The 26,388-nt window shown below is 43.0% G+C and overlaps 1 protein-coding gene across 3 annotated transcripts in view; it reads right to left on the bottom strand.

Annotated features, from left to right (window-relative positions):
• Positions 1 to 26,388, bottom strand: part of PPWD1 (peptidylprolyl isomerase domain and WD repeat containing 1) — a 35,047-nt gene that overhangs the window by 3,094 nt on the left and 5,565 nt on the right. For all 3 annotated transcript variants that reach the window (XM_066614367.1, XM_066614365.1, XM_066614368.1), the window contains 6 exons: positions 25,212 to 25,332; positions 23,379 to 23,826; positions 22,330 to 22,520; positions 15,371 to 15,560; positions 13,721 to 13,902; positions 11,700 to 11,781 (listed from right to left, as the gene is read on the bottom strand). In XM_066614367.1, coding sequence (XP_066470464.1) covers positions 11,700 to 11,781; positions 13,721 to 13,902; positions 15,371 to 15,560; positions 22,330 to 22,520; positions 23,379 to 23,826; positions 25,212 to 25,332 — 1,214 coding nt within the window. The remainder of the gene's footprint in view (positions 1 to 11,699; positions 11,782 to 13,720; positions 13,903 to 15,370; positions 15,561 to 22,329; positions 22,521 to 23,378; positions 23,827 to 25,211; positions 25,333 to 26,388) is intronic.

Raw genomic sequence — 26,388 nt, 5'->3', positions numbered from 1 at the left:
AAGCCTTTAGCCTTTGGCCAAACCAGCACTTCCTTGCCGAAGGAACAGTTAATGCTGTACACAAAATTTCCTTCTTTGATGAGACTACCATCCCTGGTTCTTTGCTAGACATGTTTATCTGGTCCAGTTTCCTTTCATCCCATTCTTCTTTTCCCGGTGGCTTATAGATTGGCAACAACAGTCCAATATGAACACATGTCGATTGTTGTGCTTCCATTGCAACAGAGGAGACCCAAATCAAATGTGTATGTGCTTGAGACTAGGCCAGGGGTAGCCTGAGGGATGAAGGCAAGAAGTGGTCTCCAGGTCTCATGAATGCAGTGAAAACTTCTGAAGCGTCAAACTGTTTAGTTTCTACTGCATTTCGAAGAGACATCACTTATCAGGGTGCATTTTTAAACTGAAAAGCAGTTTGCCACTTTAGCACCGCAAACAGCTACCGCAGAAACATTAAAACATGGGAGTCTGATAAATGGTTCCACTCTTATGTCCCTTGGTAACTGGATAAGAGGTACTTTCTTCAAGTGCGTGCTCCTCTTTCATTTAGCAGGGGGAGAGTAACCGGCCCTCCTCACCCCAGCAGTGTCTTTCCTAGTGGCTGTCTGCAGGTGTTCTTTTGCATCTTTTTAGATTGTGACCCATTTTGGGACAGGGAGCCATCAGTTGTTTGATTTTCTCTGTAACCACTTTGTGAACTTTTTGCTGAAAAACGGTATATAAATACTGTTAACAATATTCCTGTGTTAAAAACAGCTGGGCCAGGGACTTTTCACATCTTTTCTCACAGGATGTGCTAGCCCACAAAAGATCAAAGTTAACCAGAATCATAGCCCTCAATAAAATACAAAAAACCTAAGTATCAGACTCTTACCAAGAAAATTACTCTTCCTTTTAGTGTGGGACACATGACCAGTATCATGTAATTAATCAACCAGGAATTGGAAAAAACTGGGGTCAAATGACCTTGGGCCAGTGATGTTCAGTCCCTGATCAAACATACAAAAGCCCATGTGGAAACAGGCATTTCCCATGGTATAACTGCACATTTGGATGCCAAAACCATGTGCATTCTCTTTCTGTGAGCCATTCATGAGTTTTTTTTGCCACAGAATATCCAGTACCTCTTTATCCATGGAGTCTTCCACATGGGTTCTGAATATATTGGTGACAAATTCAGAAGGTTTTGGATATCTGTGTTTTGAGTCCATGGAGGAAGTAAGACTGAACCCTAGACTGACTCCTGGCAGAGCCCTTCTTTGCTACAGCTCAACCTCTCCTTGTTTTCCGACATCACTCCCTTGTTTGCTCTTGTCTTCCTGTTGGACCGGGGTGGTGGTGGTGGTGAAGATGCTGTCTCTATTACTCTAGGCACACTTACTCAGAAGCAAGTCCCATTATGTTCAATGGGGTTTACTCCCAGTAAAGTGTGTGTACACATTTGGAAAGGAGATCTCTTTGCTTTTGTGAGGGTGGGAAGAGTAGCTGCTTGGAAGACCTTCCCCACAAACATGTGTTGGGGCACAATCCCATGCACACTATGCCACTGGCACAGAGGACAAATAGAATGTGAATCCTGCTGTCACTGGAAAGGAGCTAGATATTTATTGCCCTCAGAAGGGCAAACCTTCTGGTAGAAGCTCCCATCTCTTGTGACTGACAAGTTCTGCTGGGGTATAAACAGACACAGGAAGTCTGCCAGGGACGATGGGCAGCGTAGCAGAAATTTCTAGTGCAGTTTTTGCCACAAAGAAAGCCCTGGATTGCAGCGAAGATGTATTCACAAATCCCATGTGGGTGAAAATTCATAGAAGTGATTAACAGATGTGTTTTCTCACAGAATAGCTGTCCCACAGTCTAACCTACTTCACAGGCCTGCTGTGAGAATGAGGAGAGGAAAGACCTATGTACTCTGACCTGAACTCCTTAGAAGTAGGCTGGGATATAACTGGAAAAAGTCTCAGGCTCACTGAAAGTGAAGTAAAATTGCTTCTATGTTAGTAGCAAGAATATTTACAATAATCTAGTTCAGAACCTGCCTTCTGAGTGGTTTTCATGGTAAAAACTTTGTCACAACAAACCACAATTTCTTCCATTCAACTGGGGGAAGAAGAGATGTACCTACAGGTCCTCTGCTTGCAATGAATGAGCTCCCCACTTTTTCCCCTATCATCTATTCACCATAAGAAAAGTCTCAGCATAAAGTCAATAGAAAAAAGACTTTGTGACACTTCAGAACCAGCACCACTGCAGAAAGGCTACACGGCAAGCAGACAGGTTGTTTTGTGGATTTTCTGTCATCTTCATCTGGGTCCAGCTAAGACAACAACCCTAACCAACCCACTCGCGATGATTGATATATACAGTTCCTGCTGATTGGATATTCCAGTCCACCTGATTATGTCAGAGGACAAGTAGGTATGTCTCAGTGATTGTAAACTACCCAATAAGATGGATTAATGACATAAATGATATCTTTCTTAAGGTCAAGCATAAGGATGCTTGCATGTGTTCCTCAGAGAAAACATCTGTGTGTAGCCAAGTGTTTGCCCATCTCCTGGGGACCAGAAGGATGTGACTGACTCTTCTAGGTAACCTTGAAATTAATACCAGATAGGGAATAGTGATGTTTAGATGCATTAGGGAATTATTATGCTGTTATATTTACCTGTAACAGCCTGCTCATGTGTTCTGGTAAGATGCAAAGCTCTATATTATTGTTCAAATGTGCTTTAATTTTTCCTCCTTGCATTATCCAACCCCTCCCCTTTTGTAATTTTAATGCATTCTCTGTTTTATTTGTTGCCTGTTTGTAGTTGTTTATTAAGCTCAATCATAGCCGCACTGGGTCCCTTTAGGGAGAAGGGCGGGATATAAATAAAGTTTATTATTATTATTATTATTATTATTATTATTAATAATAATCCCGCACAGCCGCTCCCCGCACAGCCGCTCTACCCCTCTCCATGGTTGCCGGCGTGACACGTCGGAGCCGGATGCTCCAAGATGGCGGCTGTCGGGCTGAGGGCCGGTTGGCGGTGCTGAGGTGGCCCCGGGTGAGCTCCGCGGGGGCGGGGCTGGGGGAGGCGCTGGCCAGGCCCAGCTGGGGGGAGGCGGGCAGGGAGCCTCCATGCGCAGGGGCAGTCTACCCCACCTCCTGCTTGGGGGGAGAAGAGGGGAGGGGAGGCGCCTGCCCAGGCCCAGCCAGAGGGAGCGAGCGAGCCTCCATGCGCAGGGGCAGTCTACCCCACCCCCTGCTTGGGGGGAGAAGAGGGGAGGGGAGGCGCCTGCCCAGGCCCAGCCAGAGGGAGCGAGCGAGCCTCCATGCGCAGGGGCAGTCTACCCCACCCCCTGCTTGGGGGGAGAAGAGGGGAGGGGAGGCGCCTGCCCAGGCCCAGCCAGAGGGAGCGAGCGAGCGAGCCTCCATGCGCAGGAGCAGTCTACCCCGCCCCCTGCTAAGGCTGGGGCTTCCCGTGAGTGCCTCTGCTTGGCTGTCTGGCTGGGGGGGGCGTCATCCTCTGAGGCTGCCCTTGTGGAGAGGGAGGGGCAGGGAAGCTTGGGCTGGGGGGAGGCGGGGGGAGCTTCCATGCGCAGGAGCAGTCTATAGCCCCCTGCTGGGGGGAGGCAGGAGTGCCTCTGCCTGGCCACAGCTGGAAAGGGGCTGGGGGCTTCCTCCTGTGGGTCTGCTCTTGTGTGGAGGGAGGGGCAGGGCAGCCCCCAGGGGCAACTCCTCTCTGGGGGGGAGCCACTATGGGGCAGGTCGTCCTGCTGCTTTGTGGCTGTTACTCAAGATGACCAGGTGCAAAGGGGGACCGAGTGCCTCTGTCTTTCGCTCTTGCGCAGAAGAGCGAAGGTGGGCAGGTGCAGCTCAACATGGAAGGGTTTGGAACCCCCCCCCCCCAAGGGGATCATCACTTGAGAATCCTTGCTGTGTGCCTGGCTCTTGACTGGAGGGCGCCTCCCTCGGAGATGCAGCAGGCACACTCCTCAGAGGACAAGTCATTACTGGTAATCACAAGTGGACACCTTATCCCCAAGAGAGAAGCCTTCTCCGCCTCTGCCCCCTGCACCTGCAGTGAATTTCAACTTCTCTTCTGCAGGAAGGTTCTTGGGGCTGTTTTGTCATAAGCACAGTCATCATTCCCCTGTTAATTCTGTTGATCAATTATAGAACGGTTGATCCCTTGGTTAGGGAGAAAGCCAGTCAATATCGGTGCATGTTCTGCCACCAAGTGTTACCGATCCAGAACTGGGAGGGGGTGCCTCCTGTCAGAGACTTAGGGCCCAAACCTATCCAAACTTCCAGTGCTGATGCAGCTGTTCCAACAGGGCATGTGCTCCATCTTTTTGTGGGGAGAGTCATGGAGGCCTCCTCACGGTAAGGGAACATTTGTTCCCTTGCCTCAGGGTAGCATTGTGGCTGCATCAGCACTGGAGAATTGGATAGGACTGGGCCCCTAGTTTGTTCATGTGCTCCTTTCGCTCACTGGAGCAGAGATCCAGGGTCCTGCCCCTGGATCTTTAGGAACAGAAGGATCTAATATTGACTTTCTAAGTCCAATATTTGTTCTCTTGCTTGTCACTTGCCCAGGTCTATTGATACTATTCAAATAGACCAACTAGTCAGTTTTTTGTAAACATTTATATCCTGTTTACCCTGGGGGCTGGGGGCTAAGAATAGGCCCTCAGTTTGGCTGTACTTGTCGTAAGAGGCGACTAAACAGCCACCGGGTAGATGGGACTCGTCAGCCTAGGAAGGCAGCTCATCTAAGAGAAGGAAACTCTGACCTCAAACCTCCACTGCCTTGTGGCTACATCCAGTTCTGGAAAAGGCTTCAGGAGTCAACCTCGAGGCAAAATCAGGAGCCGGAGTCCCTTAGGCAGTTCATGGCTGAACACAGTCACGTTCTGGCAACTCCTGCGACGCCGCTGGAACCAACCGTATTGGCTTCTGCCTTTCCATTGGACCATTCCAGCGACGTGGAGAGGGGGGATTTGCTGCATGGGTAACAGCCTATCCTCCAAACCTTCTTTACCCAGGCTTCGCGCACTGGAGAGGACACTCCAACTTCGCCATACGGCGTCGGCACAACACGGGAAGCAGCAGTTTACCGGTTATAAGTCTTTGCTCGATTGGCGTAGAGCATGACGCCAGGGGCTGCTTCCGACGGTGGGAGAGATCATTGCATCTCATTGGGCAGCTACCGCCCGCCTTAAGCTGGGCAGTCCCCAGCCAGTAAGGTGTTGCCTCGCCACGGTCCGTTAACCTCATGGGGTGCGTGGGGTTTAGGGTGAAAACCGACAAGCGGATCGACAACTCTGCACCATGCAACAGAAAACAGAAAACTACTGCCCTAAAGCTGGGCACCTGGAACGTTAGGACAATGACACCTGGCTTCTCTGATGACCTGCAAGAAATAGACGACGCACGCAAAACAGCTGTCATCGACATGGAGCTGAGCAGACTGCAGATGGACATCGTCGCCCTTCAAGAGACTAGGCTGTCAGATTCCGGATCTGTCAAGGAGAGAAATTTCTCATTTTTCTGGCAGGGAAAACCACCAAACGAAACCAGGGAACATGGCGTTGGCTTTGCGGTCAGAAATACCCTGCTGAAATCCATCATCCCACCTACTGTGGGAAGTGAAAGAATTTTGTCCCTGCAGCTCCAGTCATCAGCAGGACCTATCACTCTCATCAGTGCTTATGCACCGACTCTGTCGTCTCCAGCAGAAGCCAAAGACAAATTCTATGATGACCTGGCCACCACTGTCAAGAAAATCCCTGCAAAAGAGCCATTGTTCATCCTCGGCGATTTCAATGCTAGAGTTGGTGCTGATAACAGTTCATGGCCCACTTGCTTAGGTCAGTTTGGCACTGGGAGGATGAACGAAAATGGCCAACGCCTGCTAGAGTTTTGCTGTCATCACGGTCTCTGTGTCAGCAACACATTCTTCAACACAAAGTCCCAACATAGAGTCTCTTGGAGACATCCAAGATCAAAGCACTGGCACCAGCTCGACCTGATCCTCACCAGACGCTCCAGCCTTCCCAGCATCAAGATCACACGCAGTTATCATGGTGCTGCCTGCGACACTGACCACTCCCTGGTGTGCAGCAGAGTGAAACTGCAAACAAAGCGACTGTATCACTCGAAAAAGGAAGGAAGACCTCGCATTGATACCAGCAAGACCCGGGATCAGAGAAAAGTGGAGGAATTTGCACAAGCGTTCGAGGAATCTCTTCCAGGCCCGGCCGACGCAAACGCATCCAACAGATGGGAACATTTCAAGAATACCGTTTACAACACCGCCTTGTCCATATTCGGCAAGAAGACCAACAAGGCGGCAGACTGGTTTGAAGCCCACTCTGAGGAGTTGACACCAGTCATTGAGGAAAAGAGGAGCGCTCAAGCAGCATACAAGGCCTGTCCCAGTGAGCGCAACCTGCAGGTCCTCCGAACTGCTCGCAGCAAAGTCCAACAGACTGCCAGGAGATGTGCTAACGACTACTGGCTCCAGCTCTGTTCCGAGATACAGATAGCAGCTGACACGGGCAACATCAAGGGGATGTATGATGGTATCAAGCAGGCCCTAGGTCCAACACAGAAGAAAATTGCCCCTCTGAAGTCTGCCACAGGCGAGGTCATCCAGGATCGGGCGCAGCAGATGGAACGCTGGGTGCAGCACTACTCTGAGCTATATTCCAGAGAAAATGTAGTCACCGAAGAAGCACTGAACAACATTGAGTGCCTGCCTGTGCTGGAAGAGCTTGACAGTGATCCAACCCTAGAAGAACTTCACGTGGCCCTGGACTCCCTTGCCTTCGGCAAGGCACCTGGAAAAGACAGCATCCCTGCTGAAGTCCTAAAATGCTGCAAAGAGATCATCGTCACTGAGCTGCATGAAATCCTCTGTCTCTGCTGGAGAGAAGGTGGAGTACCTCAAGACATGAGGGATGCAAACATCATCACGCTGTACAAGAACAAAGGTGACAGGGGTGACTGCAACAACTACCGCGGCATCTCTCTCCTTAGCGTTGTAGGAAAGCTGTTTGCCCGAGTTGTACTAAAGAGGCTCCAGGTACTTGCAGAGAGCGTCTATCCAGAATCGCAGTGTGGATTCCGAGCCAACAGGTCCACCACTGATATGGTATTCTCCCTTAGACAACTGCAGGAGAAATGCAGGGAACAACGACAGCCACTCTTTATAGCCTTCATAGATCTCACAAAGGCTTTCGACCTGGTCAGCAGAGACGGCCTCTTCAAGATTCTCCCCAAGATTGGATGTCCACCCAGGCTCCTCAGCATCATCAGATCTTTCCACAAGGACATGAAGGGCACTGTTGTCTTCGATGGCTCCACATCAGACCCTTTTGACATCTGAAGCGGAGTGAAGCAGGGCTGTGTTCTTGCACCAACCTTGTTTGGGATTTTCTTCGCTGTCCTGCTGAAGCAGGCCTTTGGAACTGCAACAGAAGGCATCTATCTCCGGACCAGATCAGACAGAAAGCTCTTCAACCTCTCCAGACTGAGAGCAAAATCCAAAGTCCAGCTGAAATGTCTGCGTGACTTCCTCTTTGCCGACGATGCAGCTGTCACTACCCACTCTGCCAAAGATCTCCAGCAGCTCATGGATCGTTTTAGTAAGGCCTGCCAAGATTTTGGACTGACAATCAGCCTGAAGAAAACACAGGTCATGGTTCAGGATGTGGACTCACCTCCCTGCATTACAATCTCTGAGCATGAACTGGAGGTTGTCCATGACTTTGTGTACCTTGGCTCAACGATCTCCGACACTCTTTCTCTCGATACCGAGCTAAACAAGCGCATCGGTAAAGCAGCTACCACGTTTTCCAGACTCACAAAGAGAGTCTGGTCCAACAAGAAGCTGACGGAACATACCAAGATCCAGGTCTACAGAGCTTGCGCCCTGAGTACACTTCTGTACTGCAGCGAGTCATGGACTCTTCGCTCACAACAGGAGAGGAAACTGAGCGCTTTCCACATGCGCTGCCTCCGACGCATCCTCGGCATCACCTGGCAGGACAAAGTTCCAAACAACACAGTCCTGGAACGTGCTAGAATCCCTAGCATGTATTCACTGCTGAAACAGAGACGCCTGCGTTGGCTTGGTCATGTCGTGAGAATGGATGATGGCCGGATCCCAAAGGATCTCCTCTATGGAGAACTCGTGCAAGGAAAGCGCCCTACAGGTAGACCACAGCTGCGATACAAGGACATCTGCAAGAGGGATCTGAAGGCCTTAGGGATGGACCTCAACAAGTGGGAAACCCTGGCCTCTGAGCGGCCCGCTTGGAGGCAGGCTGTGCAGCATGGCCTTTCCCAGTTTGAAGAGACACTTTGCCAACAGTCTGAGGCTAAGAGGCAAAGAAGGAAGGCCCATAGCCAGGGAGACAGACCAGGGACAGACTGCACTTGCTCCCGGTGTGGAAGGGATTGTCACTCCCGGATTGGCCTTTTCAGCCACACTAGACGCTGTGCCAGAACCACCTTTCAGAGCGCGATACCATAGTCTTTCGAGACTGAAGGTTGCCAATACAATACATATTATTATTATTATTATTATTATTATTATTATTATTATTATTATTATTTCATAGCCTTGGTGGTCCTTATAGACCTTGGGCAATAAAGTTAACCTGGAAGCAAGTCAAGAGTTGTCTCTAATCCTCCTCTGACTCTTGAGAGCTATGCAATGCAGGAGGACAGTCCAATCTCTGTTCCAGAGTCCCTATTCCTCCACCACTAGCTGCAGTGCTAGAAATGGCACCTAGCTCCTAATTTCTTGCTACTTTTTGAGGTGGCCCAAGGGCTTTACCCACCATGCACGAATACTCTCTCCCACTGCAGATGGATAATGAAGTGGAAGCAATGGGTCTGTATAAATATTTTGGTGGCAGTTGTAGGAAGAACACACCAATTGTTGAGAGGCAACAACTAAGAAACTCTGCACAAATTCCTTCAAAATTGCAAAATTTCTAGATAGACCTTGATCATAAAATAGGCAAGTAACCTGATCACTGTGGGAGTGGCAAGTCCAAAGAGTACGTACATGGAGAGATTGCTTGCAATGGAACGACAGCAGCTGAGTTGGTCTTTACAGACTGAAGCCAGTTTGGAGACTCTCTCCCAACTGATAGATGTGTGCAAGGAGCAATTGGAAGATGTGAAGAAACAAGCAGAAGATAAACAAGGGAGTAAGAAAGCGGAAAGGTTGCTGGTGAGGGATGAAATCAGAAGACTGAAGAGGAGGCGCTGATGGAGATCAAGATAGACAAGATAGAGTAACATGAGTGCATAAAAAACAAAATTTGCAAAAAGGAGAAAATACATCCCAGTTAACTGGAAGAATGAACACAACCTATACAAGAAAGTGTGGCTCTATTAGATTCTGTTATAGAGATAAATTACTAAAGATATTACAGGAGAAAAGATGGAAAGTAAGAAAGCAGAAGAAACTTGACGGTTAACCTGAGGGTTAAAGAAAACTGGAGGATTTACTAAGTTAATAACAATGGCCCAAACTTATTTTTAAAAAAAATTCATAGGAAATTGATAAACATGAATTAGAATGTATTAAAAAAATAGCTGGAAATGTAAATGTGTGGAAGAATTGTTTGATATGTGGCTATTATGTAAAAAAAAAAGTAACTAGATTGGAGAATGGTAAAGAATATATTATAAGAGATTGTTGGTTCCATCATAGTTTGGAAATCAGATTATTTTTACTTAATATTAATGAGTAATTGAACCAGTGGAGGACTGATAGAAAGTGAATATTTAGAAAATATATTATAGGGAATTCGGAAAAATTTATTATATATAAGAAACACATAAATGATTTTAAGAGTTAGAAGCAGATGGAAGAATTGTTTTATATGTGGTTACTATTTTCAAAATATATAATTAGAATGGAATATAGTAAAGAATTGATTATTGAGAGATTGTTGATTTTGTCATATCTTAGTAACTACCATATAGTAAGTAAAATTTTTGCCAAGTAATTAAGCTCAAATTATCATTTCCCTTATCTCTGGGTCAGTCAGAGGGTAGAGTCTTTCAACTCTGAAAAGTTTCCTTTCTCAAGCAGGCAGGCAGAGATAATCTGTTTCTACAACAACTGGGAAATTCCAGCCAACGTTAACCTTTTATTCTCCTTCCTTCTGCTGCAGCCTGGTTCTGCTTTGCAAATTCTTACAAAGCAGGTCTGTTTTTTGAAACACCAGGATGGGACCCTCCTTCCCAGGCTACAATTCAGCACACCATTACTTAAGAACACCACCCATGGAAAGCAGTGGGTCTACTTCTGAGTAAAAAGGGTTGCAAATATCTCATCTCTCTGCTGTGAATTGAATTGCACACTCTCAGTTATGTGTTATGGGTTGTATGTTTACACAGAGCTTCTGGCTTAACACACCAGACACCTTAAAGGTGGATTTGATTCCTGGTTCTCATGCAGTGGTTCCCAACCTTTTCCATATCCCTTGGCAGCCTATTTCCATAAATTGTACCCTGCATATTAGCAAAACGTTTGTAATTAATAATAAAAGTCCTCATCTCCTCTATATGAAAACCCAGACTTCATGTATTCATCACATATTTTCTCTTTTTATCTGTTTGAAGAAGACTCTGCCTTTGCACTGTTTTGCACCAGAAATGTGCTGAGAAATTCTGGGTGGTTGATCACTTTCCATATTATGTTTCAGCTTTTTTACTGTGCTGGTTTTCAGTCACTGGTTCATACATGAATTGATGACCAAAAACTAGCTATTGGTGGGGCTTTCACAGCCAACTAGCTACCTCCCTTCCTGCCTTGCTGGTCCTTGCAAGGCATTCCTGTCTTGCAAGGCATTCTGGAGCATGACCTGCCTTTTTCTGTCATTATTCCATTCTTTTTCAAGTACCCCTAAAGGTCCTGTTGAGTGTCCCTGGGAGTACATGAATACCAGGTTGAAAACCACCGTTTTACTGGTATGTTGTTTACAGTGCACTGATAGTGTTTACAAAAAGGTGATGAAGACCAGAATTTAAAAATAAAAATGTATCTTATGATCTTTTACTATGTTTTTAATAAATTAGAGACGACAGTTCTTAGGTAACAATTAGTGGTAGGTTATTTTTCAGGATCTGGCCCCAGTAAAATCAGACAAAACTATAGTCAGACACCCCCCCCCCCAAGTTATCCGAGGGTCATAGAAAATTCCATGATTGTTGGCTCAAACTTGCCCTCGACTTATCTGTGAGATCGACTTACAGGTGAGTGTCTGCGGTAGATTATCTTTGCTTTAATATTAATGAGCAATTGAAGTTAGTTTACACTTGATAGAAAGTGAATATTTAGAAAATATAGTATAGGACATTAGGAAGAACATCGTATATGATATAAATAAATGGATAAATCAATAAGAGGTAGAAGTAGATGAGTAAGTAGATTAGGAGATATAGTATGATTAATTAGTAATGGCACATGGTATTTAGCACTCCTAAATATATGTTATATGTTTGTATGTCTGTGTGTGTCAATTTAAAAAAAAATTAATAAATATTTTTTTAAAAAATAAATTTCAACAGCAATTATCAATGAATTCATAATAGCAAATTAGTAATAGCAATGTCAGCAATTCACCAAATTAATATTTGGTGTTACAAATAGTAAACGTAATGAGTAGTAATCAATTACCTTTATGATGCGATGAAAGGTATGTCCATTGTAGTAACCATTCCTGCTGTGTACACAGAAATTTTCCACTGTTTTGGGGCATCTGCAATTGGAAAGCCTTAGATGTTACTACATTGTCATAAGTTAGTGCAGAGGTTTAGTACAGCACACCGCACTGCTGTATTCCCCAATGGCCCTATGAATAAATTACCCTACCCCAAACTGCCGCAGCACACCTGCGGTCTATTCGCAGCACACTAATGTGCTGTGGTACACTGGTTGAAAACCTCTGAGTTAGTGTTTTGAATTAGTTTCTCTTCCAGATGCTGCAATGAAAGAGAAGAGCCTTGTGACAAATGTTGCTGGCTCAAAAGAACTAGATTCAGGGTACCCAACAGATCACTTAGTAGGAAGAATGCTCTTGGTTCACTATTGCATCCTTTTTATTTGTTTGCATATTGCAATTAACACTACATTCTCATTAAAAGAAAAAAAAGGCTTATAAGCTCCTTCCCCATAATCACAATGCATAAAAAGGCAGAAAACAGGTCAAGTCTGGTTTTGATCATCTCATACTTGGGAAAATTTTTACAGTGGACCCTCACTTTACAATGGGTTCACTTTACAATGGACTCTCCATAGAAAAACAAGGTTCACTAGACATTAACATTCACTTTACAATGGGCTCACAATTGCCTCAACAGGACCTCATGGGTGACAAATAAACCATGTAATGCAAATACTAGCATTTGGTAGCACATCAGCCAATAGCAGCGTTTTTAACCCATTTCTGCCTGGCCCACAGGTGTACACATTTGGTCCCCGTTGCTCATATGTAATGTTGAGCAGAAACTGTTTAATATCATGGCTGTGTGTATGGAGGGAAGGCTATAGCCCACGTGAAAGCTGATGTAAAAGCAAGCCTTCTAGGTAGTTTCTCAGCCAGTAGCATTTGTTTTTAACATTGTGGCTATATCTATAGAGCAGGGGTTCTCAAACTTTTAGCACCAGGACCCACTTTTTAAGAATGAAATCTGTCAGGACCCTCTGGAAATGATGTCATGACCGGAAGTGACATCATCAAGCAAGAAAATTTTTAACAATCCCAGGCTGCAATCCTACCTACACTTACCCAGGATTAAGTTACATTTACTATCATTGTTGAAAGCATATGCAAAGTAGCCTGTAAAAAATACAGGTCTGTAACATGTCCCCAAATCCAGTTACATACCATGGTAGCATCAAGTCTAATGATTTAAAAAATATTGAAATGAATGGGAATTCACCTGAAATGGGCTCGCAACCCACCTAGTGGGTCCAGACCCACAGTTTGAGAAACACTGCAGAGGGCACAGCCTTGCAATCTGTTTTTTATAATTTAACATTGTATAAACTGCTAACCATAGTAATAGGCACCTTTAGCAAGGAAAATAGCTTAGTTCTGTGGCAGAAACATCCACCTCTGAGGCTTTGGAACCAATTACCAGAAAACAATGCATTATTGGGTTCACATTACAATATCGTCTCCGGAACAGATTACCATTGTAAAGTAAGGGTATACATAGAAACCCATAGAAACATTGTAAAGTGTATACATAGAAACATGGACCCCAGTTGCGATGTGCCAACACCTACTTTGTGCATCTTTTAACAAAAGAATTTGCTACTTCAGAGAGAACATGGCAGTATAGCACTGAGAAGGAATAAAACAAAAACAAAAGATAACAGGTGCAGATCTCTCAATGGTGGATAGTATCCACAGCTTACACTTATGCAACATATGAAAGCTCAAGCTTTCTTATCTGCCCACGCTTCTCTCCTGCAAGGTTGCTGAGGGTCAGAGGACCTTTGATAGCATGGAATGCAGCGTGAGGAAGGTTGCAGGGACAGGGGTAATTTCTAGAAGCTAGGGCTAGGAACTGCAAGCATTAGCTGGCAGTGCTACCTGGGGTTAGTGCATGATCCAAAGTAGTACTTCCAAGTACTTTTCTGAGAGCATCAGAAAGCTATAATAATAAAAATGGAAAAGAACTCATACATACTCCACAGGAAAAAGCTTGACATGAATATCTCCCATGCTTGTGTGTATAATGGCACTATCAGAAACTCTTTTGGGACCTTCAGCTTGAGTGGCTGCCATGACTTCTTCTTTAGATGGCTTCTCATTAAATACATCTCTGTCAGAATCAGCACCCTTTGTGTCCTCTGGTTCTCGTTTGGTAAACTGAAAGACAAGACAGTAGCAATCTTGCTTCTCTCTCAAGGTAGAATCACTGAGATGAAACCAGTGATACTACCCTGCAATCCCGAGACAGGACATTCCACATCTAAAACACCTCTCAGATCTGTCTGTCCACAGATTCCCTGGACATCTTGCTCTTGATGAACTGCTCAAAAGTTCTGCCAATCTTTCCTAGCTGGGCATTACTTCTTGGCCTATTCTCAGTGGTTAGGGTTATCCCTTTATACATCTTTCATAAACATATTATCCCCTCTTTCCCACCCCACCAAAAGACTACTTTTTCCTCTGAGCTATCTAGGACATCTGACTTCAAATAACTTGTTTTGTTGGTCCTTTGTCATCTTTGTAGCCTTATTCTGCATTATTCACATCTGAACATAGCATTATGGGTAATTTTTAGCCAGCATTGAGTGCAACAGTTCCCTAGTCTTAGAACTACTGCTGTTGTTGTTCCTGCCCTTGTTTTGGAAAGGTCACACTGTCATTTATTACATTTATTAAAGCTCATGTTTATTCCCTGCATTTCCACTGTACAGCACCCAAGCAGCTCACGAAAACAGAAAATATTTTTTAATCACACATAACCTCTAGTAACAGGGTCTAGACTGGCTATAACCATTGAAGAAAGAGACCTTGGGGCCACAGCAGAAAGCTTCCTGAAAATTTGTTAGTTCAGTGTGCTATGGCAGCAAATATGGAAAATTTCATGTTAGAAATTATTAGGAAGAAAATAACAAAGATCATCATGCCAAAGATCATCAGACCCATGATAGAAGTCTTTGATTGCATTCACACTCAAACAGCCATCACTCCATCTGAGACAGGATATGATAGAGAAGTCTCTAGGTCAGTGGTTTTCAGACATTTAGCACCGGGACCCAATCTGTCATGACCCACCGGAAGTGATGTCATGACAGGACGTGACATCATCAAGCAGGACAATTTTTAACAATCCTACGCTGCAATCCTACCCACACTTATCAGGAGTAAGTTCCATTTACTATAATTGTTGAAAGAATATACATAGTAGCTTGTTAATAGTACAGGTCTGTAACATGTCCCCAAATGCAGTCACATACCATGGTAGCATCAAGTCTAATAGATTAAAATAAAATGCTGAAATAAATGGGGACCCACTTGAAATTAAAACACAACCTAGAATTGGACAAAGCTACTCAATTAGCTAGATTAGAAAACAAAGCTGTGTAAAGCTATTGTAATGCTGTAATAGTCGTGAAGTTGCTATAATGAGGAAGCCTCTCACAGCAAGGTTCTTGTTTGATCTACTGAAGTACATTCGAACAAGTAAAATCATGTGTGTAGAAATCACATTATACCTGGGACCAAATGCTAAGGCACGGAAACAATCCAATGGCAAAGGCTGAACAGGGAGAGAGAAACTGGTTAGGAAAAACACAGCAGGTCATTCAGCTGGAAAGCATAAACCTACCATATAAAATCTGTTCTTTTTGAAGGATGTACAGACAATTGTTGGATCTGCTTGAATACTCTGGAGAACAGGATTTTCAGATGCTTTCATCTCTACGGTAACCGCAGCACTGTGTTTCTTTGCTACACCCTGGAACAGAGCCAGTTGCATAACCCTGATGTTTTCCTGTTTGCCAAGGATTCTCACACATCTGCAAATAGGAGGGGGAAAAATCCATAGTTAAATTTTAAAGCTACCATGAAGTCAACTACTTTTGAGCAATCTCCAAACCCCGTCCCAGGGGCCTATTGCAGCCCTCAGGGATAGACTCCCAATCTGACTCACAGGGAGCCCCCAGCCTCCAATAAGCCCATGGCCCTCTGGAGACTTGCTGGAGCCCACACTGGCCTGACACAACTGCTCTCAGAGTGAGGGCAAACGTTCGACTTCTCATGTGAGCTGTGGGACAAGGGCTCCCTCCACTGCTTGCTGTATCACATCTGTGATGCAGCAGCGGCAGCAAAGGAAAGGTCAGTCTTGCTTTGTGCAAGGCCTTTTATAGGCCTTGGGCTATTGCAAGACTTTCATTTATTCATATAAGTTTCATCTCCAATATATTCATTTATGTAAATTTATTCAAATTTGAAATGTAAGTTAATTTTTTCCCCAGCCCCCAACACAGTGTCAGAGAGATGATGTGGCCCTCCTGCCAAAAAGTTTGGACACCCTTGCTCTAAGGCAGTGGTTCTCAAACTTTTAGCACCAGGACACACTTTTTAGAATGAGAATCTGTTGGAACTACCGGAAGTGACATCATCAAGTAGGAAAACTTAACAATCCTACGTTGCAATCCTGCCCACACTTACGCAGGAGTAAGTTCCAATTATAATCATTGTTAAAAGTATATACATAGTAGCCTGTTAAAAGTACAGATCTGTAACATTTCCCAAATGCAGTTAGATACTACATTAGCATCAAGTCAGATATATTATAAATAAAATATTGAAATGAACAGAGACCCTCTTGGAATGGGTTTGCTACCCACCCAGCAGGTCCTGACCCACAGTTTGAGAAACACTGCTCGAAGGCAAGCTAATGGAACTGCTTCTGTGTACTAGAGACACCATTTTCCCTATGAAATAGCACCAGGAATGTGTGAGGCCGGACATGGAGGATTTCCACATAGCTGGATGGATCAAGGTAGTAAGCAGACTGCAAGTAACTGATTCTGTGGGAAACTGCTATTGCCCTCCTACAAGTTCTAGCAGCCTCTCACATGGGACACTACAATACAGATCCAACCTTGTTATATACAGATTTTTTTATACAGGAGTTTGACTCAACACTAATGGCCACTGCAAATGAGAAGGAATGTGCTGCCCCCTGGAGAAGGGGAAAAATGCATCTCTTTAAGCAGTTTTTTTAGCTTTTCTTACTGTTGGACAGACAGTCATGCAAACAATTACAAGTATAACCTAATTATCCACAGATTTTTCATCTGTGGAAAAATCCATTGATCTTTCTATCTCAACATGATGAGAAGGGCCCTTTCAATTAAAGGGAAAAAGTCCTTTAACAATAGCCTCACTAATGCAAGAGAGAGTAGCAGGCTGACAATCCATCAAGCATTCTCTCTCCAGGCACTTAGAACAGCTTCCCACAAGACAAGCAACCCCTCCCTTCCCCCTGAGCACATGAAAGAACGATAATCACTTTGTTCTAGGTGAAGGGAGAGGTTGCTGGCTCAGAGTGAAGCCTTTCTAAGCAACTGGAGGGAGACTGACTGATGGATTGTCTGCTTAATGACTCTGTCTTACATCACAAAGGTCAGTAAGGCTGTTTTTAAATCACCTAGCAAAGTGTTTTTTTAAATGGATGTGCTTTAATGCAATTTTTGTCATCCATGTGAGTTCTGGGAACAGAACCCTTGTGAATAATGAGACTCAACCTATATTAGTCTATGGTAGACAGCTAACATTTTAAATTCTGGGATTGGTCTTATTACATAAAAAGTGTCAAGAGGCTAAGGGTGTTTTGTCACACAACTACATAATGCAAAACAGACCAAACTCTATAACTAAGTCATAACAATAAGGATTTAATTGCTGAGTTCAATCAGTTCTCTTTATATCTGAATTTGCTATCTGCTTATGAGCGAGGGACAGAATTGCTACCATCTCTCATTATCCCCCACTCTGTTCTCATTATCTGCTATGCCAGGGGTGTCAAACTCATTTCATACCAAGGGCCAAACAGCATTCATGGTGCCTGTTGAGGGCTGGAAGTGATGTCATTAGGCAGGAAATGTTGTCATTAAACACGTCATAACCAAAAATAAGCACTTTTTCTGACTTAGGAACTCATTAGCTGCTAATGACAGAAGAGAAAATACACAAATCTTGATCATATTTCAAGACATGGGACAGCCCAATTTTCATGTGGGCTGTCCTTATAGCAGTAACACCTCAGCACTGCTCCGCAGCTAAGAGTCTGAGGGCCGGATAAAAAGCTTCTGTGGGCCACATCCAGCCCCCAGGCCTTATGTTTGACACCCCTATGCTATACCTTCTGGAGGCTGTAAGAACTTTCAAAATAGTGCCTGTGCCCAGCGCGGACCCCTTTAAAATGGTTGGTGGAAGCTTCTACCAGTCATTTTAAAGGGATATGTACTGGTTGTAGGCACCATTCTGAAGGTTACTGCAGCCTTTGGAAGGTCTCTGCAGCATTCGACCCTGATAAGCAAATGGCGATGTTTTTTTATAGATTTTCAAAAAGCATTTGATAATGTGAACTGGAATTTTATGTTTATACAATTTGAAATGATGGATGCAGGAACTCCGTTTATTGCTATGATTAAAGCTATATATAAGAATCAAACTGCTAGAATTAGAATAAATGGAGAGCTTTCAGAGGAGATAAAAATGGAAAAAGGAACGAGACGGGGTGTCCACTTTCTCCATTACTGTTTATAGTGATCATGGAAATACTTTTGAATCAAGTGAGAAAGACAGAAGAGATTAAAGGATTAAAAATAAGAAGTGAAGAATTTAAAATCCAGGCATTTGCGGATGACCTTATGGCGATTGTAGAAGGACCATTAGAATCTGCCAAAAATTTGTTAGATGTGTTGCAAGAATATACTGAAGTGACAGGACTGAAAATAAATGTCAAGAAAATGAAAATTTTAACAAAGAATATGCAAATAAAGAAAATACAGAAATCAGTGGAATTAACAAACTTCAAAGAAGAAAAAAATAAATATTTAGGGATTCAATTAACAACGAAAACAAGTACATTAGTGAAAGATAATTATTTGAAACTAATTGAAGAAATAAAAAAAGACTTAACAAAATGGACAAAACAACTTAACTTTTGTTGATGGGAAGAGTTGCTGCAGTGAAAACAAACGTTTTGCCTAAAATAAACTTTCTTTTCCAAACAATCCCTGTAATTTTGAAGCAAGATATATTTAAAGAAATTAATCAAATTATCTCAAAATTTATCTGGTAGGGAAAGAAACCAAGAATTAAAATGAAGGCCTTGCAAGATGTGAAACTAAGAGGAGGGATGGAGCTTCCTGATTGGTTTTTATACTATAAGGCTGCGGTGTGACTATGGATTAAAGAGTGGATTATATTAGAAGATCAAAGAATGCTTAAACTGGAGGGACATGATCTTGAATGGGGATGGCATGCATTTGTCTGGTATGGAAAAGCAAACTAATATAAGCAATTCAATAATCATATCTTAAGGAAATCTCTATTATGGATTTGGGCTAAAATACAAAGACAGATGTATACCAAAATCCCCAGATGGGTGGCGCCGCTAGAAGCATGTTCCCGGCCGAATTTAACAGAGACAACATAAGCGCTTAGATATGAAAGTTTATTGAAACAAGATGGGCAATTAAAGACAAAAGAAGAACTGTTAAGAAAGGGTGTGGAGATGGATTGGTGGACTCACTTGCAACTTGATTCAAAATTTGGGAAAGATAAACAAGAAGGATTCTATTCAGAACAGATGCCATTTGATAGAATACTCTTAGAAACAAAAGAAAAATATATCAAAAGAATGTATATGTTCCTATTGGATTTTGAGATGCATGAAGAAACAAAAGAATGTATGATAAAATGGGCGCAAAATATAGGCCATAATATTACATTAGAACAATGGGAACAGATTTGGATATATAATATAAAATTTACTAGAGCAAAAATTTTTAAAGAAAATGTATATAAAATATTTTATAGATGGTACATGACACCAGTAAAATTGGTAAAAATGAATCAGAACATTTCAAATAATTGTTGGAAGTTTAAATGTGAAGAAGGGACGTTTTATCATATGTGGTGGACATGTAAAAAAATGCAAGTATATTGGAAAATGGTAAGGAATCTAATATAAGAGATTGTTGAATTTATGATACCGCTGAAACCAGAGTTATTTTTGCTTAATATTACCTTAGATATTATTTTAAAAATGATGTGTATGCTAGTTATTATTAACTGCTGCAAGGATTTTATATGCTAGATACTGGAAAGATATTAAAATTCCAACTAAAGATGAATTAATAGAGAAAATAATGAATGTGGCGGAACTTATAGAGATTTTTGGATCAACAGCGCAAACCGACACAGATAGAGCAATGGAAACCATTCTGTGTTTGGTTGAAAATGAAGTTGTAGATGTATAAGATAGGGCATTTAGATGAATATATTGTATACATGATATATTATATATGATATGATAGCTAAGTAATATTAAGAGGCTAAACTAGAAGAGGAACAAGGTTAGACGATATGTATTGATTGATTACATATATTGATATATGATTGCCTACACCCTCCAACGGTGTGTTTTTGTGTTGTGTATTGAGTTTGTGTTTGTTATGTGCTTGTTTATATTTGTTGTTGTTGTTTTTTTTTTAAAAAAGGAAGGTCTCTGCAGCATTTAGAGATATTCTGGCACTTTCTGCTACACTCTACTGGCTTCCTGAGGGTGTCTGCTGGATCAACCCCCCCCCCCCCCCCGGGTACATCTTGTACCTAACCCCATTGATCCCATAAATAAATTGTTCGTTATCTGTTAATTTGCTATCCACTAGGGTTTCCAGGAACCTAACCCTAGCAGATAATGACAACTGACTGTATATGCATGCAGCATGACCAAGAAAATAATTCAAAACCAAAGAGAGGTTTAATATTATAGAGTCTCAAATTCTGAAAGCAATTTCATTTTCAGTTCAAGTGAAACTGCAGACACATCTTTTCTAAAACACTGATCAAAATTTAACAGAACTGTCAGGACCAGAAAAATTAAACTGAATCTAGTCTATGAGCTACCAATTGGCCATTCCAAAGATAGCTACCAACTCAATACCAGACTTAATGATTCTGATGATAGACACATTGTGTAATGTACATACCAAGTTTAGGATAAGTGGCTGAATGCAAAATCATGTTTACTCAGAAGTAAGCCCCATTAAATTCAAGGGGATTTACTCCCAGGTATGTGAGTATAGGTTGAGTATTCCTTATCTTTTCTGCTTGGGGCAGGAAAGTGTCTGGATTTCGGATTTGTCTGGATTTCAGAATAAATGCATATATATAATTAGAAATGCTTCCTCTTGCTCTTTTCACTGCTGCCACAAGGGTGTCTGCTGGCCTCTTTGACATTTTTCAACAATGTCTATGCAGGTACACACCACAGAACAGAGAATAGAACTTACAGCCTGTACCTGGGAATGAGCACAAGACCTTCTACACTTCACACTACAGATGTTGTTTGTTTTTTTAAGTCTGGGACGAAAATGTCTGGATTTCAGAACAGTCCAGATTTTGGATGTCCAGATAAGCAGTAATCTACCTGTATAGCAGAGGATGTAAACCTCCGTAAAACCGGAAGTGGACCGTGATCACTCCACTTTCAATTCTGCTGACCTGGAGAGCCCTGCAGAAGCTCGCGCAGGGCTCCCCGCACCCCAGGACGGCTACTGTAGGGACTGGTGAGTGCAACCCAGTCCCTACAGCCCCCCTGAGCGGCGCGATCCTGGGGATCGCGTCACTGTCTTCCCCCGCCCCTGCTGCCTCCCCCCGCCCCCGCAAGGACTTACTCCGGGTTTCAAACTCCTGGAGAGTTTGAAAACCGCAGCTGTATAGGATTGCAGTCAAAGTGTGATTGCATTGAATTGACAATCCTAAATCAACTGTATGATTTGTGTTAGCTTTTACACATTTAATTCACACAAGTTAATATTTCCTAAAATATCAGCAAGAAAGCAATCCTTTAGCAAACAGTGACTTGCTAATACAGCAGAGTTGCAATTGAAAAAATACTACCAAAAACAATCAATAAGGTTAAATGGTCAAGCAGACATTTGAAAGGAACCAATTTAAGTAGCTCATGCTTAACAAGCAAGACATCAGCAACTAATAAATTGCACAAAACATGGCAGACTATTAGCCAAACAATTTACATTATTTTAACAGATCATAAAACTAGCAAGTATTTCACAAGCAGACCAGCTGCCACCAGGCCATGTCAAATATTAAGCATGTTCAAGTGATCCCAACCGAAGTCTAGATTTTAACATCACATACAAATAAAGAGTTTTTTCTTAAAAATCTCAGTTGAGCACATCTCTGGTTAACATAAAGTAGCTACAATTAGCAGTAACAGACCTGCCCTCAACACGCCCCAGGGTGAAGGTCCACAATGCCGTCCCCCACACCACGCCGCCCCCCAGCACAACGGAGCCTCACGCTATACCAAAGATGGCTCTGAAAACCTTCTGAGACTTCCCTGCAGTCTTAAGCAGTACTTCCAGTTTCCTAGAAGTCCTGTTTAAGACCGCAGGGAAGCCCCAGAAGGCTTTCCGAGCAGTCTGGAACGCTGTGCAGGTGCGGCGCTTGGGGCATTTGCCCTTCTGCCCCCCCCGGCCCATCACTGACAGTGAGTATGAAATAACGAATGAGCCTTACCGGTTTGTTTCCACATTTATGACCTTAATTCCCAACATTGTCCCATAGAGCACAAAGTGTCCTGTTTCATCGAAAATGATGTTAATTAACCTTACAGCATCAACTTTTTCAAGCTCTCGCTCCACAGCCATTCGCCGTCCAAATTCCATGTCTGGGAGCTGCTGCCTCATCTGCTGCAGCTCAGTAAACATCTACAGAAAGAAGACAATGTAATTTGACCTGGAGCAAATTCCCAATCCTAAATTGGGATTTAAGCGACCAAGTCCCATTAGCTTGAGTGCAGTTCAGTTCTATACATAACAGGACCTCCATTTCACTGCTTCCATTAGCACTGATTCATTACAGTGCTTTGTCCTAGTATGACTGACAGCTGTTGTAGCCAATGGGAGCAGTGCATTCTGAGAAAAACAAGGTCAATTAGCAACAGTTTCCTAATCTTTAATGAAGTCTCCAATAGCACTGCTTCACACAGCACCCAACTTTCTAGTAAGTTGGAAGATATTCATACTTGATTATACCTGAAGCACACTTTTACAGTTGACTGTCAGCAGTATTACTTATAATCCTACTCAAGAGAGTGAAACATTTAAAATGTCTTGAAGCAAATGCCACAAATTGCTTTTGATTAGCATGTACAACAAATTCGTATTCAAGGCCTTAGTAGGTAGTCTTGCAAAAAAACATTAAAAATTGAGGGTTGAATAGATAAGGCATATAGGCAGCAAACCTAATCTTAGAAAGAATGAAAAAAAATTATCTACGCAGGTAAACAGAATGAATTACTTTTACAGTTGCCCTTTCCTCTTTAGATTCTGTTAGCTGCAACTTCGTTACGATTTTTGTTTTGTCTGTGTTTTGACACATGCCTGCTGCTTCTGTTTAAGTTATTGTTGTTTATGCTGCTGATTCATGTGTGTTCTGCTTGCCTCTATGGCTTTATTACTGATGCTTTTATATTAATGTTGTACACCACAATGACCACCCAATGTTGGCGAAAAAGGGCAAGGTTTAAACATTTATAAATAAATATGAAAACTAATATTACTTACACTCAAGGATTCATCAAATACTCTCATAAGTTTCCCTGTCAAAACCCTGAAAATTCTGACTTTTCTGTCAGAACCAATAGTAGCCATTTTTTTGCCATCAGGTGAGAAACATATACTGGTTGGGTATGCTTTACATTTGGCAAATTCATATAAATCTGTGTCTGTTTTATATTCCCAGTCCATGTTTTTGGGAAATTTGTATTCATGAGGAGGCCCAGTCCAGTACTCAATCATTCCAGACTTGTCAGAAGACACTATGACTTTATAGACAGAGTTCAATCGGATCTGAGTAAGAGGGGATGTATGAAGTTTATCAAAAATGTGAAGTGGTTGATTATCTCCTCGACCATCATATATGAATATTTTTCCAGTACTCTTCTCAGAAGCTGCAACTGAAGATATAGCATCTCCTGGGCAGTAGATCCATTCACACTGACCAGGGTGATAGCTAGAATAAAACAGAATAATCAGATTTTCATTTGCATGCAACTGTAATAGAATTTACAAACATTTCACCTAGGATTAGCCTCTCCATATTTTTTATTTTCAACATTTTTAATCTTAAGGCTGTAAACTTATGAACTATCATTCATGATTTCAAACATTAAAAAGTCGTGAGTATAACATTACTTACCACAAGAAAAATGATTTTAAAAATTCCTTTTTAATGAATTCTGTCAAATATTAATGTCAATGTACAAAGAAAGTTCTAAAAAGCTAAAAGGTGGGAGGAAATAGAAAGAAATATGGAGGCAGAAAGAAACAGAAAAATGTACACATATAGTCCTTTTGTGTGGAGCTTTGAACAGATTGTAGCTTTATATCTCATCCTCTTTGCATGTGCAAAGAGAGGGGCTCTGAGGTTCATGCTCATAGCAGGAATCTATGGCTTCCTGTTACATCTGGACCAGGCCTTTCTTTCCCACATTCCCTTTGGTTCCAGATTCAATCTCTGATATCCCCAGATATGGGAAAAACTCCAGTAGATAACCAGTGGGCCTCTGCCAGTCATTGTAAACAATACTGAGCAGGATAGACCAATGGTGTGACTAGGTAAAAAACAGCTCTTTACATGGACTGCTAGACAGACACACTCAAAAACACGGCAATACATTCAGACTATTATTGGCAATTATCATAATGTGCACACAGGATGAATCTATTGCAAGTATAGGGATCAAATACAGTGGCTCATGGCACAACTCAGTGGAATGGCATGAAATGAGAAGGGGGCAAGGTTAAAGGTGCGGCAATATATATCCCTACAATAAAAGCTAGGAATAATAGGGAATGGGAAATAAAAAATACAATGAAATATATACAACCATCATTTGCATAACTAGCCCCTAAATGTGAGCAGTTTCTAGGTAAAAGGAAGGAGGTACTCCTTAGGATGACATGGGAGCGTTTAATGCAGTGCTTTTCAACCTTTTTCATCTCACGGCACACAGGCAAGGCACACCATCGGTTTTTTGACAATTGACAAAGTACACTGTGCTGTCATATCCCCCAATGGCTCTACTAATAAATGACCCTCTCCCAAATTCCTGTGGCACACCTGGGGACCCTTTGCGGCACACCAGTGTGCCACGGCACAGTGGTTTAAAATAGCTGGGGTAATGGGACAAATGGCGAAAGGAAAAAAGGAAAGGAAGCAGGGCATAGCTAAATCAAGGTTATCCAGAGGAATAAGGGCTGCAGAACTGGGGGTTTTGCAGCAACAGGAAAGGAAGGAGAGAGGAGAAAGACTTGGGGATAAGTACCTTATAAGTAAAAATATCTTAAAGCACATAGCAATCCCACAAGGAATGTTCAAAAAGTAAAATTACTCACCCTAGCTTCAGCATGTTAATCATATCAAAATTCACCACATCAAAAACCTTCATTGCTTTGTCATCGCCAACAGAGCAGAATAATGCTCCTTCAGAACTAGCCGCAATGCTCTCAATAATGCCTATGGTCATAAAGCCAGAAAAAAATTAACCACCAAACACTCCATTTCTAGAGAAAGTGTTCCATTTATCTGAGAAAAAAAATTGGACAAAAATGTAACTGTTACAGCAGCATATACATTCTTAAGATGGAACCATTCACAAACTAAGACAGCAAGCCTATGAACCCTTCCAAGCGATTAAGAGCCCAATCCTGAGCTTGGCACTCCGACTTTCCACTGGAGCGCACCGTCGCAAATGTGCCGTGAGGCACGTCTGCAAGGCTTACCGCTGGGTCAGCACCTGTCGGGTGGGCAGGTCAGGCACCCGTCCTCCGCTGCTTAGCGGTCTCACAAACCACTGAGTCATGGCACAGTAAGCCAGGGCGGGGAGGGGTGCGGAGAGGAGGCATTCCGGGAAGGGGGGAAGCAAGCGGAGGGCGGAGAGAGAGCGGGGAGGAGGCGTAACGGGGAAGTGGGAGGCGGAGAAAGGGTGGGTGGGAGGCATGCCTGGGGGAGGGGGGGGAGGTCTCGTGGAGCTCCTCTCCACTGGATCCAAGGTGTCTGTGTGAGGCTCGGCGCCCTACACAAATGCCTTTACCTTACCGCCGACCTTTTGATCAGCAGTAAAGTGAGTAGTTCCATTGTGGGGCTGCTTCCCTTACCTGGGAGAAGGGGACAAAAGTCTCCTTCTCCCGAAGCGCCACCCGTGGCAGGCTGAGGCAAGCAGGATGCGGTGGGAGCCGTTCTCAGCACCACTGCAGCCGCACGCCCCAGGCAGCTCAGGACTGAGCTGTAAGTCCTATTGAACTTAATGGGATAAACTTCTGAATACATATGCTAAATGTTATACTGCAAATAAAAATGTTTAAGCTGATGTTTAATGTTAAAAGTTCACTATTTGAGTACTCTGAGACCTTCTGCAGTCTTCTAATATCACTACAACCCTTGCTTGCCTTCAAGGTGCAGCTCTAGGCAGTCTTCCAATTTTCAGAAGTGGCTTTTCAGGTCATTCAAGGGGTTTCAGAAGGGAGAGAGGCTGCAGAAACTCCTCCCACAACTCTTTGGTTCCTACCCTAG

This window comes from Tiliqua scincoides, chromosome 2 (genome assembly GCF_035046505.1).
Source record: "Tiliqua scincoides isolate rTilSci1 chromosome 2, rTilSci1.hap2, whole genome shotgun sequence".
Lineage (NCBI taxonomy): Eukaryota > Metazoa > Chordata > Lepidosauria > Squamata > Scincidae > Tiliqua > Tiliqua scincoides.
The sequence above is the reverse complement of the archived record's forward strand: the minus strand, read 5'-3'. Positions and strand labels throughout refer to the sequence as shown.